This window comes from Anguilla rostrata, chromosome 7 (assembly GCF_018555375.3).
Source record: "Anguilla rostrata isolate EN2019 chromosome 7, ASM1855537v3, whole genome shotgun sequence".
Taxonomy (NCBI): domain Eukaryota; kingdom Metazoa; phylum Chordata; class Actinopteri; order Anguilliformes; family Anguillidae; genus Anguilla; species Anguilla rostrata.
In genome coordinates this window covers 970,939-983,700 of record NC_057939.1, presented here as the reverse complement: position 1 = coordinate 983,700, position 12,762 = coordinate 970,939, and the positions used below count along the sequence as shown (strand labels likewise).

Genomic DNA, 12,762 nt, shown 5'->3' with positions numbered 1-12,762 from the left:
ATGACAATTAATTGGATTCTCGCTCTCGAAATGGCACCAACCAAAAGATTCTTTTCCACTTCGCATTGGGATGGGTGAGCTTGTGGGTCGATCAGAATCACAATGTTCCTCTCCAGGCCTGAGAACCTGCGTATGCTGTCTAACACGACCGCATCACTATAAATATACTCTGCAGAGGTGAAGTAAAATCTGGGCCCTGACCTCTCTGAGTCCAGGGCCAACTGAATTTTATCTTTCTGAGTGGAATAAAGAATAGCAATATCTTTCAATGACCATCCATCTTTCAAAAGGAGACGCAGCTTGTTATGCAGATATGGCACAACTTCACTTTTTTCCATATTCTCTACTACATAGCTTCCTGGGAACGAATCCATAAAGCAGAGTTCTTTAAACATGCCTTCCAAATGATTTTCAAATTGGTTGGTCGCAAAGGAGCTTTTGCTGATATCATCCATTTCCTTTATCAGGCGCTCGGATATCTGTTCGCTGTTGCGGACAATCGTACACAAGTAGGCCTTACTCTGACTGGGCAGAGGCGGCAGGCCGCTCTTCATGTTGTGGCTTTGCTGAAAGTGGTCGAGAAAAACCCAGAACACCCCATTTTCCTTCACGATGTTCCTCGCTTTCTGGATCCAATCTCCGTCTTCAGCACGGAAATTCTGTCCTTCATCCACAATTATGTGTTGCACTTCTGAGAAACATTCTTCTTGTTTTATCATGAAGCCCTTCCGCGTTTCACAAAAGCAAATATTCTGTTTCCTAAAAAAAAAAACAGGTAAATAAATGCCAGTTAACACAGAGGAGACAAAATAACAAGCATGAATATAAAAACATTTTCAGTGGTAGAAGTGGGCTGACTGCTTTGGAGAAAAAGAGAGGGTTACCTACTCTCTTGCTTGTGTTCACGTGTAAGATTCATGTGTGTTGTTTTGTAAATCAGCCACATAATTTGAATGTATTTTTAAAACAGTGGTTTATTATAAAATAAAACTCAATGCCTTTGACAAACTTTAACCTTTGTATCAACTCACCTCATAAATTCTCTCAGTGGCTGATTTTCACAGATGTAAAGAACGTTGTTGTTCTTGCAGTCATAAGCGTTCTTTATTCTCTTTATTTTCTCAGCAGCAAGCACCGTCTTACCAGTCCCTGGCAAACCGTGAATGAAGAGCTCTCTGATGTCCTCATATGTTTGAAGGAACTCAAACTGCTCTTTGGTGAGCAAATTTAGGAACTTGCACCGGAGTTCATCACTCAGAGCCGAAGTGAAGCTCAGCAGCACGATAACCAAGGAGCGCAGCACTGATCTGATCTGATCCTCTGAGCCAAGCGTGTAGCAGTCAGGATACAACATCCCTCCACCCCCATCAGGGCTGTTCTGCTCTCTGGGGATCAGCTCCAAAGTGCGGCAGTGCACCAGCTTTGGGACCACACAGACTCTCTCCGAGCAGCCTCCAACGTTCACCAGCTTCTGCTTGAGGTGAAACGCTGTTGATGTCGCATATTCCCATGCATCCGGGCTGCCTTCTTCCACGACCGTGTACAGACAGGGCAGGGAGTTCTGGCAGATTAACACGGCATCACAGATGACACAGCTGTTTCTCACCCTGCCAATGTCAACAGCCCAGCTTCTGGAGAAGATGAGCACACCAGGAGCATTTTCCTGCCTCTCAAGGGTCTGAAGGTTTCCAAGGTTTTCATACTTCTCAAAGAGATCTTTCATGAGTGGATCAGGTCCAACTGAGATATCATCTTTATCAACTGCAGAGATATAACATGGTTACAACTGTTTTGCATCACTTCAGATTGGCCACATTTCTACAAAGGAATGAACAGAATTTACAAAGTAAATTTGGACATTAAAATTCAGCCTCTGATTTCTGGCCGATTTAATCACTGCGTGAGAAGAGCGTGCTAAAGACTCAGCAGGCAGAGATGTGCCCAATCATCAGCACTGGACCAACGGACACCTCACACACCGGAACCCAGGAGAACTCGGCTTTATGAAATGAATCTAGCTAGATAGCGGACTAGTAGAGTTTTTGCATTATACAAAATGTATTACTGTACCACACATCATCCTGGCCCTCGCCCAAATTTCACAGCGAATGACACAAACTGAAATGATGCAGGCGTATAATCACACAAGAAAATATAATCATAGGATTATAAATACTCATACTTATAAAAATATTATAATCATAATTACAATTTAGATGATGCATCAGGATGTTTGATTATTGGTTGACCATTTAAATGAATAACAGCTACAAAAAAAAACCTGGTTAAAAAGAATAGTATCTTGTTCATTTCCATACCTGGAAAAAGTTTGTCCTGTAGCAGTTTCAGATGTTCTCCTTGAAATCCGTAAACTGTTCTACACTGTGGAGGTGTATCTTTTATACTGAGCTGTTTGAAGGATCCAGCCAGCTTGATAACTAAAACAAAACAGGAATGAAGAATAAAATGTTCTTATCTGACCTGATATTATAAATCACTGTACAGTGTAACCAGCCTGACCCTCATAATTTTACTTAAAACTCATCTGGGTATTTTCAGGTACCAATTTCAACAAGGCTATGATTGACCTTTTACTATTTTCCCCAGCAATGAACAAACTAAAGTGCGTAAAGAACACTGAAAATATTTCAGAGGAAAGTTTTGTGCTACAATCACAGGTAATGCCTCATTTATCTGAAAGTAAACTTGCTTAAAATGTATTTCAGCAAGTTGCCAGCGAAGGTGAAGTTAGGAGTTTTGTTGTGACTTCAGTCAATCCATGACTCTGTGAGGGATTGCAGTTATAAAATGTTGTAAAATAAACAAATCGCCTTCAACCCATGAAAGCGTTTCATATCACCTCAAAGTATGTAAGCCAACGATGTAGGGGTGTGCATACGTTATTATTATCGACAAGCAGACAGTATGTGAGCATTTCCATGCACTGTGATTCTACATGTCAATATCAAAACATCCACTTCCAGTTTTCTCTATTTTTTTATATTCCTTTGAAAAATACTTTGATCAGCATGAAACAATGTGCCATGAAAATGTGTTTAGAAACGCAAGATGAAGTACCTGGTTCAGTGCTTTCCATCATTTCCAACCACTGGTCAGCAGTGAGACGGCTCAACTGAGAGTCTTTAATCTGCCAAGAATCTGGATCTTTTTCAAAGACAGCACAGCAGAAAGTTGGGATTTTTATGGCCAGGACATAGGACCTGGACTCAGTGACATTCTTGTCCAGAACTGGGATAATACGGTGTTCCGCAGACCAGCTGTGGCTTTTTGAGCAGCTGTGCTGATGAACTGCGATGGCCTTGCTGCATATTTCTGCAACACGCGTTTCCAGTTTCTCCTCACTTTCACCTCTGCCGCATCCGGTGACTCTCCGTGCATCATTAACACCGATAAATAAAAATCCACCCGCTGTGTTTGCAAAGGCAGATATGTACCTGGGAAGACACTCTCTAAGTCGAACTAATACATTTTTACTCCCAAAGTCCTTGAAGTCCACGGTCAGACTCTCTCCAAAGTCCAAAAGCTCATTTGCGTTCACTGTGTTTCTTTCATAAAACTGATAGATTTTACTATTCTCAGAGAGCTTCCTCTCTTTCTTCTGCAGGAGTTCATTCGCAGCACTGGAAGAGACCTGCTCGGCTGAGGTTTCAGATCTTTGACAGAGGCCAGTGCTGATGCTGCAGATGCGTGCTCGCCTGATTGATGAGCACCAGGACTTCACAAACATGAGGAACTCTGTGCCCTGTTGAGAAAACTCAAAAAAATCATCCATTCGTGCAGGATTCACCAGTTCTTTCAAAGCTCTCTCCAGATCCTGACCCAAAGCATCGGTGCTGTAACTGTAGTCCTGATTCTCAGCCTCCATCTGGATTATGCCCCCCCCAGTGTTCAGCAGGGCACAGGCTGCCCTAAGGACGGCTTCCTTCTGCTTCTCCTTCGGGTTCTCCTCCTCCGCCTCCTTCTCCTCATCTTCCTTCTCCTTCTTGTTCTCTTTGTTCTCCTTCCCCTTCTTCTTCTTGCTCTCCTTCCTCTGCTTCTGTTTCATGGCCTTTCTAGCCTGCTCACCCAGAGTCACTCTCCCAACGGAGAGGACCTGGTCTGGATATCCCCTCAGCACTACAGGTCTGTGAAAGATGGACATGGAATCTTCAACACGTACAAAGAGCACAACAACCAATGTAAAGGTGCTTTCACGCTCATGCTGCTCTTTTTCAGCAGGCCTAAAGACACTAATTAAATTAAATATGTGCAAATTAGTGGAACACAAAAGTGCTGTCAGGCGAAAGGATGTCTCGTCCCCAACAGTCGGACATTTCCAGAAACGTTTCAGCCAGGGTGCAGGTTAAGGCTGGGTGACACTATGCACCCAATGCGTGCATTACAGTATGAGAGCACGCGTTTACATGTACTGCACAGTTAACTGATTACAATTCTTTATTGGCATCATGAACACAGTTGTGTGGGGGAGAAAGTAAAGGATTAACAGAAAATTGTACTTTGGTACATTGTATTAATGCAGTAAAGGGCACAACGCAAGAGACTGGTCTTTTTTTCCTCACAACCTAAAAAAGCAGGTGTATGTCAGTGTGAATTTTGAAGGGTGATGTCTGTACAAAACACAAAGAAATATGATCAATCGCCTATGATCACTATCACCTACAGTTCCTTAGTCAATGATAATGCGCTATTTTAGGCGGGAAAATACGAGTGGCACCTGAGGCGGCCAAACAAATTCCAAACACGCTCTTACATTCTTACGCCCAATCCATTTTACACAGCCGACAGTTACCAACGTAACTCCAGTCAAGCATCTCGAACAAGATGGTAACTGCAGTACCCCACAGAGAAATCTCCTTCCCTGACCATTACAGAAATATCCCACATTGTTTCTGTAAACTGAAACCTGAAACACGTACTCGCCCAGAAATCGAACCCACAACCTGATCATAAGCCGCGTTTCCACCACAGGAACTTTACCCCGGAACTAGGAACCTTTTGAGGAACTCAGTGCGTTTCGACCGCAGGAACTAGGGTCTAAATTTAGTTCCGGGGGCTTTATTTTACCCCCAAAAAAGTTCCTGCTCGGGGGGTAGTACTTTCCAAAAGTACCGGAACCTTTGGGGTGGGGCGCAAGCGCTGAAAATTTCTGATTGGTCGACTACTTGCAGTGTTTTATTTCAACCGCCGTGTTTAAAAATCTGCAGCAGTATTCGTTTTATAAAATGCTAAGCATTTGTGCTGGGACAGCATATTAAGTACCAAAACATTCAAACGGATTAATTCGGTTGCTGAATATTTCCTTCCGGATTTTCTTTGTTAGCCCGTTGTAATTGACTCAAAACGTTTGATACAGTTATGTGAGGTATGCGGTAGTTCTGCGTAATTCACATTGGTGATACAGTAAAAGCAAACTGGAAATCACCTTCCGCACTTTTTGTCACTGTAAAATAACAGGTTAATTCTAGTAATCTTCCCTTTAGCTTTTTCAGACTGCCGCAATTTTACTCTGCCATTCTTCAATTCCACAAAAAGACCAGGAAGACTATGGACTAATTTATGGTGCATGGTTCGCATCTGGAGGGCACACTTCGCTGCTCGGCTAGCAGTAACTTCGAAGGAAAGCAAACGGTGGCTGTACCACTGCTAATTTAAATTTTCACGCAAGTCCGAGTTTTCGTTCTATTCTTGTAATTTTTCGATTAGGCTATATGGAATTGACGATGAGAAAGTAATCAAACAGCAAATTGTTTACAACGTGTGCATGTTTTCTGCTGTTGTTGCCAGTTATATTGGAAATGTGAATGCATTCTGTCGCCTCGGATGTCAAGACATGAAAGTGAATGTTCGCATAAAAACAATGAATGTGTTTGAGAGGATATAGTTACAACAGCAATCACTTCACCATTCTGCTACTGCCGCCGTCTTCCACAATAAAATCGTGCGGCTCACTGTCGCCAATTTCCGTTCACAGCTGTGCTAAGCTAAACTTAACGCGATGGTGGTGTAGGTCTACCACTTACATAAGCGTAAGCACCAGTATGTCGTGTTTATATATTCATGATACAGACAGTTTCCTACAATAGCCCTTCATTACAGTATTAACCGATATAATCAACTTACTGCATGTTCTTACGCCGAGTCCAGTGGAAGTCATCCGCCGAGATTTCAAACACACACATGCGCATTTTACTAAAGAGGAAGGCACGCCTTCAGTTTGTGAAGTCCCGGATGTAAGCCCGCACGGTTGTTGCAGGTCAAAAGTTTAGACATTTCACGCCGACTGGCTGCAGTGACTTTGCGCTTTGTAGGGGTAAGATTCCGCGTCGTGTGATGCGAATTGGCTTCGGGTTTGCCAGCTGCCTGTCTTCCGAAGCACTTTATACATTAGCTAAAATGTCTGCTGCAACGAACTGCGCAAAGTGGTTATTGTCTGGTTAACTTAGCGGTTGCTATTGTACTTTGCCATTTTCAAATAGTCGCCATGTAGGGGATAAACATGTTTAAACTGTTTGCCAAGTACTGCGTATGCGTTATTTTATAAAGTGAGTCATCTGTACAGTGAATTGCGTTATCGAACAAAGTGCAAGTTGATTTAACAGCTGAGTTGGCTATGCAGATCGTCATTTACTTGGGTCAACGTCTGTCGGCACTGAAAGGCAGTTGTCTGTTCCTTTCTCTGTAGTCTCTGGGGGTATAAAAACGCTAAATTTCTGTGTAAACCTCCAAATGATCCTGTATGTGCTTAATCTAACATTCCAGCACTATGCCCTCCATAACGTTTGGGACAAACTCTGTGTAGAAATTACAGCAACGTTTCCATTTTTATATCTAGCCCCCCAGGATAGCCAGAATATTGTTTGTTAAGAAGCACCCTTAAAGAGCCTACAGAGTTCTAGAAAAAGTTTTTGAACAGATGAGACCAAGATTCCCTTGTATCAGAGTAATGTGTGGAGGCCAAAAGGAACTGCCCAAGATCCAAAGCATCCCCCCTTATCCGTGAAACATGATGGAGGGGGTGTTATGGTTTGGGCATGTATTGCTGCCACAAGTACCGGCTAACTTGTCTTCATTGATGATGCAACTGCTGATAGCAACAGAATGAATTCTGAAGAGTAATAAAGCAGCTTATCTGCTGAAGTTCAACAAAATGCCGCCAAACTCTTGAACGGCACTTCATCCTACGCCAAAACAGTGATCCCAAACATACTGCAAAAGCATCAAAGGGTTTTTTCAAAGCAAAAAAACAGGAACATTTTTTGACTGGCCAAGTCATTCGCCTGGTCTGAATTCAATTTAACATGCGTTTCATATGCTGAAGGGAAGACTTAAGGCAACTAGCCCCGAAACAAGCAGGAGCTGAAGGTGGCTGCAGTACAGGCCTGGCGGAGCATCACCAGAGAAGATACCCAGTTGCTGGTTATGTCTGTGGGTCACAGACTTCAAGCAGTCATTGCATGCAAAGGACATGTGACAGAGTACTAAACATGACTACTTTTATTCAGATAACATTAATATGCCCCAAACATTATGTTGCCCTGAAATATGGGAACTGTGTATAAAGAGTGCTATAGTTTCAACATGGTAAAACAAAAAAAGTTGAAAAAAGTGTATAAAAATATAAAAATAACCCAGGTGATAATTTGGCTTTAGCCACATTTGAATTGTTTGATGACAAACCGATATTTGTTGAGCACAGAGCCAAATCAAAAAAAAAGTCTTTGTCCCAAACGTTATGGAGCTCATGTGAAAGCCACATTTAGCGCATCTGTCCACTAGTTGTGCTCTTGGCTAATTGCAATACTATATTGCAATGTTATTAAAACGTTATTAAAAGTTTCTAAAACGTTGGCCCGATTAGGAGATGGCTTGCCTGCAGCAGCCATTTTTAGGACTAGTCATGATTTGGTCTTAGTGATTTTAAGGAGTTTCTTCTTATTTGGCAGGTCAGGAGCTACTTTAAGCCTTAAGTTGTTTGTGCCTGCGGCCCCTGTATCATATGGGTAATTTTTCCTTTATCTGTAAATCGTCCCACCCCTCAGTGATGCTGAGAAGGGTTTGCAGGTCTCTGTTGGCCAGTCACATCGCTGGACGAAGGATGATGTCACACCAAAATCTTACTGGAAAGGTTGCCATAGTGACTGCATCCACAGATGGGTAAATATGTACAAAATTATATTTAGAATAATCCAAATAATTGTTTGTGCATTTGAAATTCATGCACCATATTTTATAAACGCAGTCCAGTTAATGAACCCTCTCGGTGCAGTGTTAATGTACTGTGGTGTGCAGTGTGTATATACTGTATAAACTCTCTCAGTGCTGTGTTAATGTACTGTAGTGTGCAGTGTGTATATACTGTATAAACTCTCTCAGTGCTGTGTTAATGTACTGTGGTGTGCAGTGTGTATATACTGTATAAACTCTCTCAGTGCTGTGTTAATGTACTGTAGTGTGCAGTGTGTATATACTGTATAAACTCTCTCAGTGCTGTGTTAATGTACTGTAGTGTGCAGTGTGTATATACTGTATAAACTCTCTCGGTGCTGTGTTAATGTACTGTGGTGTGCGGTGTGTATATACTATATTAACCCTCTCACAGTATTGGTCTGGCTGCAGCACAAGCACTAGGGCATAGAGGGGCTCATGTTGTGGTGAGCAGCCGGCGGAAGGAGAATGTAGAAAAGGCCGTAGCACTGCTACAGAGCGAGAAGATACAGGTGACCGGAACTACTTGCAATGTGGGGAAGAGAGAAGACAGGGAAAGACTGGTGAAACTGGTGAGTCTGCCTGCACTGCACCCTGAGAGCACACCATATTCAACCTGCTCATTGCACTGAGAGATAATACAGTATATACACACTGCACACTACAGTACATTAACACTGGACTGAGAGAGTTAATACAGTATATACACACTGCACACTACAGTACATTAACACTGCACTGAGGGAGGGTACATATAGTACACGCACTATAATGGAGCAATACATCGCTGTATGGAATACTGTGTATGATGTCATTGTTGCAGACTGTAGAACAGTGTGGCGGGGTGGATATCTTCATCTCCAATGCTGCAGTGAATCCTTTTTTTGGGAACATGATGGACTCCAATGAAGAAGTCTGGGATAAGGTAATGCCAGATCACAATCCCTCAGATTGTGCTGTCAACAGGAGCCGTGCAGCACGACTTCCGGGCAAGGAAGTATAGTGGTTAGGGAACTGTGCTTGTAACCCAGAGGTTGCAGGTTCGATTCCCAGGTGGGACACTGCTGTTGTGCATTAACTGCCTTAGTTACCAGCTGCATACCTGAGTACTGTAGGTGAACTGCTCTGGATAAGAGCATCTGCTAAATGGCTGGAATGTAATATGTCACGACTGATTCTGTGAACAGAATCTGTGAAGTTTGTTGACTTGGCAGTGGTGTTCGGGGGTTAGTGTGTGTGGTTATTTGTCAGTATTGGAGTATGTGGGATTTCAGTTATATTTCTGCAGATCATTTGGCCTACACTCTGGCTGTGTTATCAGAAATCAGCCTGTGCACTGTACTATCTGTGTTTTCATATCCTCCTGGCCTGACTGTGATGTTTTCAGATCATGGCCTGTGTTCTGACTGTGCTGTTTTCAGATCATGGCCTGTGTTCTGACTGTGCTGTTTATAGATCCTGGCCTGTGTTCTGACTGTGCTGTTTATAGATCCTGGCCTGTGTTCTGACTGTGCTGTTTTCACATCCTGGCCTGTGTTCTGACTGTGCTGTTTTCACATCCTGGCCTGTGTTCTGTCTGTGCTGTTTTCACATCCCTGCCTGTGTTCTGACTGTGCTGTTGACACATCCTGGCTCGTGTTTTGACTGTGCTGTTGTCACATCCTGGCCTGTGTTCTGACTGTGCTGTTGTCACATCCTGGCCTGTGTTCTGTGTTTTCAGATCTTGGATGTGAATGTGAAAGCAGCCTTCCTGCTGACCAAACTGGTCGTGCCACATATGGAGAAGAGAGGGTGAGAATGGTGGGAGAGTGCAGTGTGTAGGAGGGTGAGGGTGGGGGTGGGGATACGGGGGGACACAGTGAATGTTCAGTTTTGGGGAAGGTGTCAGGTGACCTAATGTAACCCCCTTAGGGTCAGAGGAGTTTTCCCTTTGGGGCCCAGGGCTGAGTGCTCATATTCCTGTAGCTACACCACAAACCTCTGCTGCCTATTGGCTAGAAGCTCATATTCCTGTAGCTACACCACAAACCTCTGCTGCCTATTGGCTAGAAGCTAGTATTCCTGTAGCTACACCACAAACCTCTGCTGCCTATTGGCTAGAAGCTCATATTCCTGTAGCTACACCACAAACCTCTGCTGCCTATTGGCTAGAAGCTTGTATTCCTGTAGCTACACAACAAACCTCTGCTGCCTATTGGCTAGAAGCTGATATTCCTGTAGCTACACCACAAACCTCTGCTGCCTATTGGCTAGAAGCTCATATTCCTGTAGCTACACCACAAACCTCTGCTGCCTATTGGCAAGAAGCTCATATTCCTGTAGCTTACACTACAAACCTCTGCTGCCTATTGGCTAGAAGCTCATATTCCTGTAGCTTACACTACAAACCTCTGCTGCCTATTGGGTAGTTGTCTGCTGTTTGCTCTTTCTGTGAATGTCTTATCAATTCTATATTCTGATTGGCCTGTGTATTTTAGGGGCGGGTCAGTCGTGTTTGTGTCGTCGGTTGCCGGATACCAGCCAATGCAGGTGAGCAGGACGGGGAGGAGGGGCCATGAGTAGCAGCTGAAAGCAGAGGAGTAGTTGTTTGAAAGTAGAGGGATAGTTGAATAAGTGGGAGCCTTTGGGGATTGTGCCACTGCAGTGACCTTTGCCCTTTACCTTTGACCCTAAGGGTCTGGGGCCATACAGTGTGAGTAAAACAGCTCTGCTGGGTCTGACCCGAGCTCTGGCTCCAGAACTCGCGCACAGCAACATCCGGGTCAACTGTGTGGCTCCTGGAGTCATCAAGACCCGCTTCAGTTCAGCAGTGAGCACCCATCTCCTTCATCATCCCTCTACCCTCTTCATCATCAATGCTAGTGTCATTGTGTGTGTGCGTAACATGTCTGTGCTCACTCTCCCTCTCTCTCTTCCTCCTCCTTTCTTTCCCCCCTGCCTCTCTCCCTCTCCCTCTTGCTCCTTTCTTTCCCCCCTGCCTCTCTCTCCCTCTTTATCTCTCAGCTCTGGCAGAATGAAGACGTTGTGGAGGAGTTCAAGAAGCAGCTGTGCATTAAAAGGTGTCTGATCCTGCTGCTCCACACTGTTCCAGGATCAGTCTGACTGATCAGTGTTGCAGAGACAGGCCTGATCCTGCTGCTCCACACTGTTCCAGGATCAGTCTGACTGATCAGTGTTGCAGAGACAGGCCTGATCCTGCTGCTCCACACTGTTCCAGGATCAGTCTGACTGATCAGTGTTGCAGAGACAGGCCTGATCCTGCTGCTCCACACTGTTCTGGGATCAGTCTGACTGATCAGAATTACAGACAAACCAGATTCTCAGATCATATCACTTAATTTTCTCATTTGTCAAAATTCATTGATATATTAACAGATTTTTTGTCCTACAACATAAATTAAACCCGTTTAATATCTCAACCATGCATTTCGGACGTGTTATGTGTTGTAAAGTCAGTTGCTAATAAGTTGTTATATTGAAACGGTCACATTCCACCAATGCCACATCACCACCACTCAAGTTTCATTCTAGTTCACCTGCACGAGACTCTGCTGGGATATCCTCGGTTGAAACCGTGCACAAATTAAGCTCCGTGCATGTTCGTGAGTAAACGTGGCATCATATTTTGAAAAGGACGTTGCTGTTGAGTTTTTAGAATGCACATTTTTGGCAAATTGTGTACCACAAATATATGGGTCCCTTGAGGCCTGTTGTATCTGGGTGAGCTGCAGTGGTTGAGCTGCAGCGGTTATCTGGAAAATTAGTCAAATCTCAGCGAAACCATCTGTATGGATAGACAGCACTCTGGGTAAGAGGAAACATACTGCGGTAACCATGGCGACTGTGATTCCAGGTTGGGGCAGCCGCAGGAGGTGGGCGGAGTCATCGCCTTCCTGTGCTCCGAGGAGGCCTCCTACATCACTGGGGAAACCATCACTGTGACAGGAGGGATGGGCTGCCGGCTCTGAGAGAGGGAGGGAAGGGGGGGGGGGGGGGGGGGGGGGGGAAGAGAAGCCAGTAGTTTGCCGGCAACTTAACAGGGTAATGTTCCATGTGAAAGGGCCATTTGTGTGTGTGTGTGTAAGTGTGGGGGAGTGTGTGTGAGATAATATGTACATGCCGATGTTATGAGATTATTCAACACAGGGTGATGTAAATAAACTTATCAACCCATTTACTATGTTTTGACTTATATTTCCTTCATAAGGCTGGTTTACACTCGCATCTGATCTGTGCCAAATGCAACTAATCTAATAATCTGGGCCTAAAACTCACAGGGTAAAACTCACTCAAAAGGTTAGCATGTAGCTAGCAGCTAGCCCCTCCCTTTTCCTCTCTGTACTATTAGGAGCTAGCAGCTAGCAATGACATTTTAACCTCAGCTAATTTTCCTCAATTAGTTTCCGTGAGGCAAGGCTGCAACCATACTACATATTGGGGGGACGTATACCCCCCCCCCCCCCAACTCCCTGGCAGCCCAGTAAACAGTCTTTCTGTTTTCCTTTGCTGGTCCGATAAGGGGCAGCTCACAGAAGT

The 12,762-nt window shown here is 44.2% G+C and overlaps 2 protein-coding genes across 3 annotated transcripts; one reads left to right on the top strand and one right to left on the bottom strand.

The window, feature by feature from the left end:
- Positions 1-516: 516 nt before the first annotated feature.
- LOC135258552 (schlafen family member 13-like) lies at positions 517-6,256 on the bottom strand. The gene is made up of 5 exons (XM_064342019.1): positions 6,142-6,256; positions 3,079-4,145; positions 2,282-2,438; positions 1,144-1,631; positions 517-566 (listed from the first exon to the last, which is right to left on the bottom strand). Exons 1-5 carry the CDS (start codon positions 6,204-6,206, stop codon positions 517-519), a joined length of 1,827 nt encoding a protein of 608 aa, XP_064198089.1. The 5' UTR covers positions 6,207-6,256.
- On the top strand, positions 6,218-12,403 carry dhrs4 (dehydrogenase/reductase (SDR family) member 4). Of its 2 annotated transcripts, XM_064342263.1 has the most exons (9): positions 6,218-6,331; positions 8,061-8,175; positions 8,621-8,798; positions 9,050-9,151; positions 9,947-10,017; positions 10,704-10,755; positions 10,901-11,035; positions 11,230-11,285; positions 12,080-12,403. In XM_064342263.1, exons 2-9 carry the CDS (start codon positions 8,063-8,065, stop codon positions 12,192-12,194), a joined length of 822 nt encoding a protein of 273 aa, XP_064198333.1. In that variant the 5' UTR covers positions 6,218-6,331; positions 8,061-8,062; the 3' UTR covers positions 12,195-12,403. The 2 variants fall into 2 exon arrangements, with proteins under 2 accessions (XP_064198333.1, XP_064198335.1); XM_064342265.1 differs by lacking the exons at positions 6,218-6,331; positions 8,621-8,798.
- The last annotated feature ends 359 nt before the right edge of the window (positions 12,404-12,762 follow it).

Bases quoted from the DNA above. Each gene is read 5' to 3' on its own strand.
- LOC135258552 (XM_064342019.1), bottom strand. From the start codon at position 6,206: ATGCGCATGTGTGTGTTTGAAATCTCGGCGGATGACTTCCACTGGACT. The intron at 1,632-2,281 runs GTTTTTTTTTGT...CATCTTCTCCAG, and splicing joins ATACTATTCTTTTTAACCAG to AAGCTGGGCTGTTGACATTG. The intron at 567-1,143 runs GTAAGACGGTGC...GACCACTTTCAG, and splicing joins TCACGGTTTGCCAGGGACTG to CAAAGCCACAACATGAAGAG.
- dhrs4 (XM_064342263.1), top strand. From the start codon at position 8,063: ATGCTGAGAAGGGTTTGCAGGTCTCTGTTGGCCAGTCACATCGCTGGA. The intron at 8,799-9,049 runs GTGAGTCTGCCT...TCATTGTTGCAG, and splicing joins GGGAAAGACTGGTGAAACTG to ACTGTAGAACAGTGTGGCGG. The intron at 10,756-10,900 runs GTGAGCAGGACG...TTTGACCCTAAG, and splicing joins CCGGATACCAGCCAATGCAG to GGTCTGGGGCCATACAGTGT.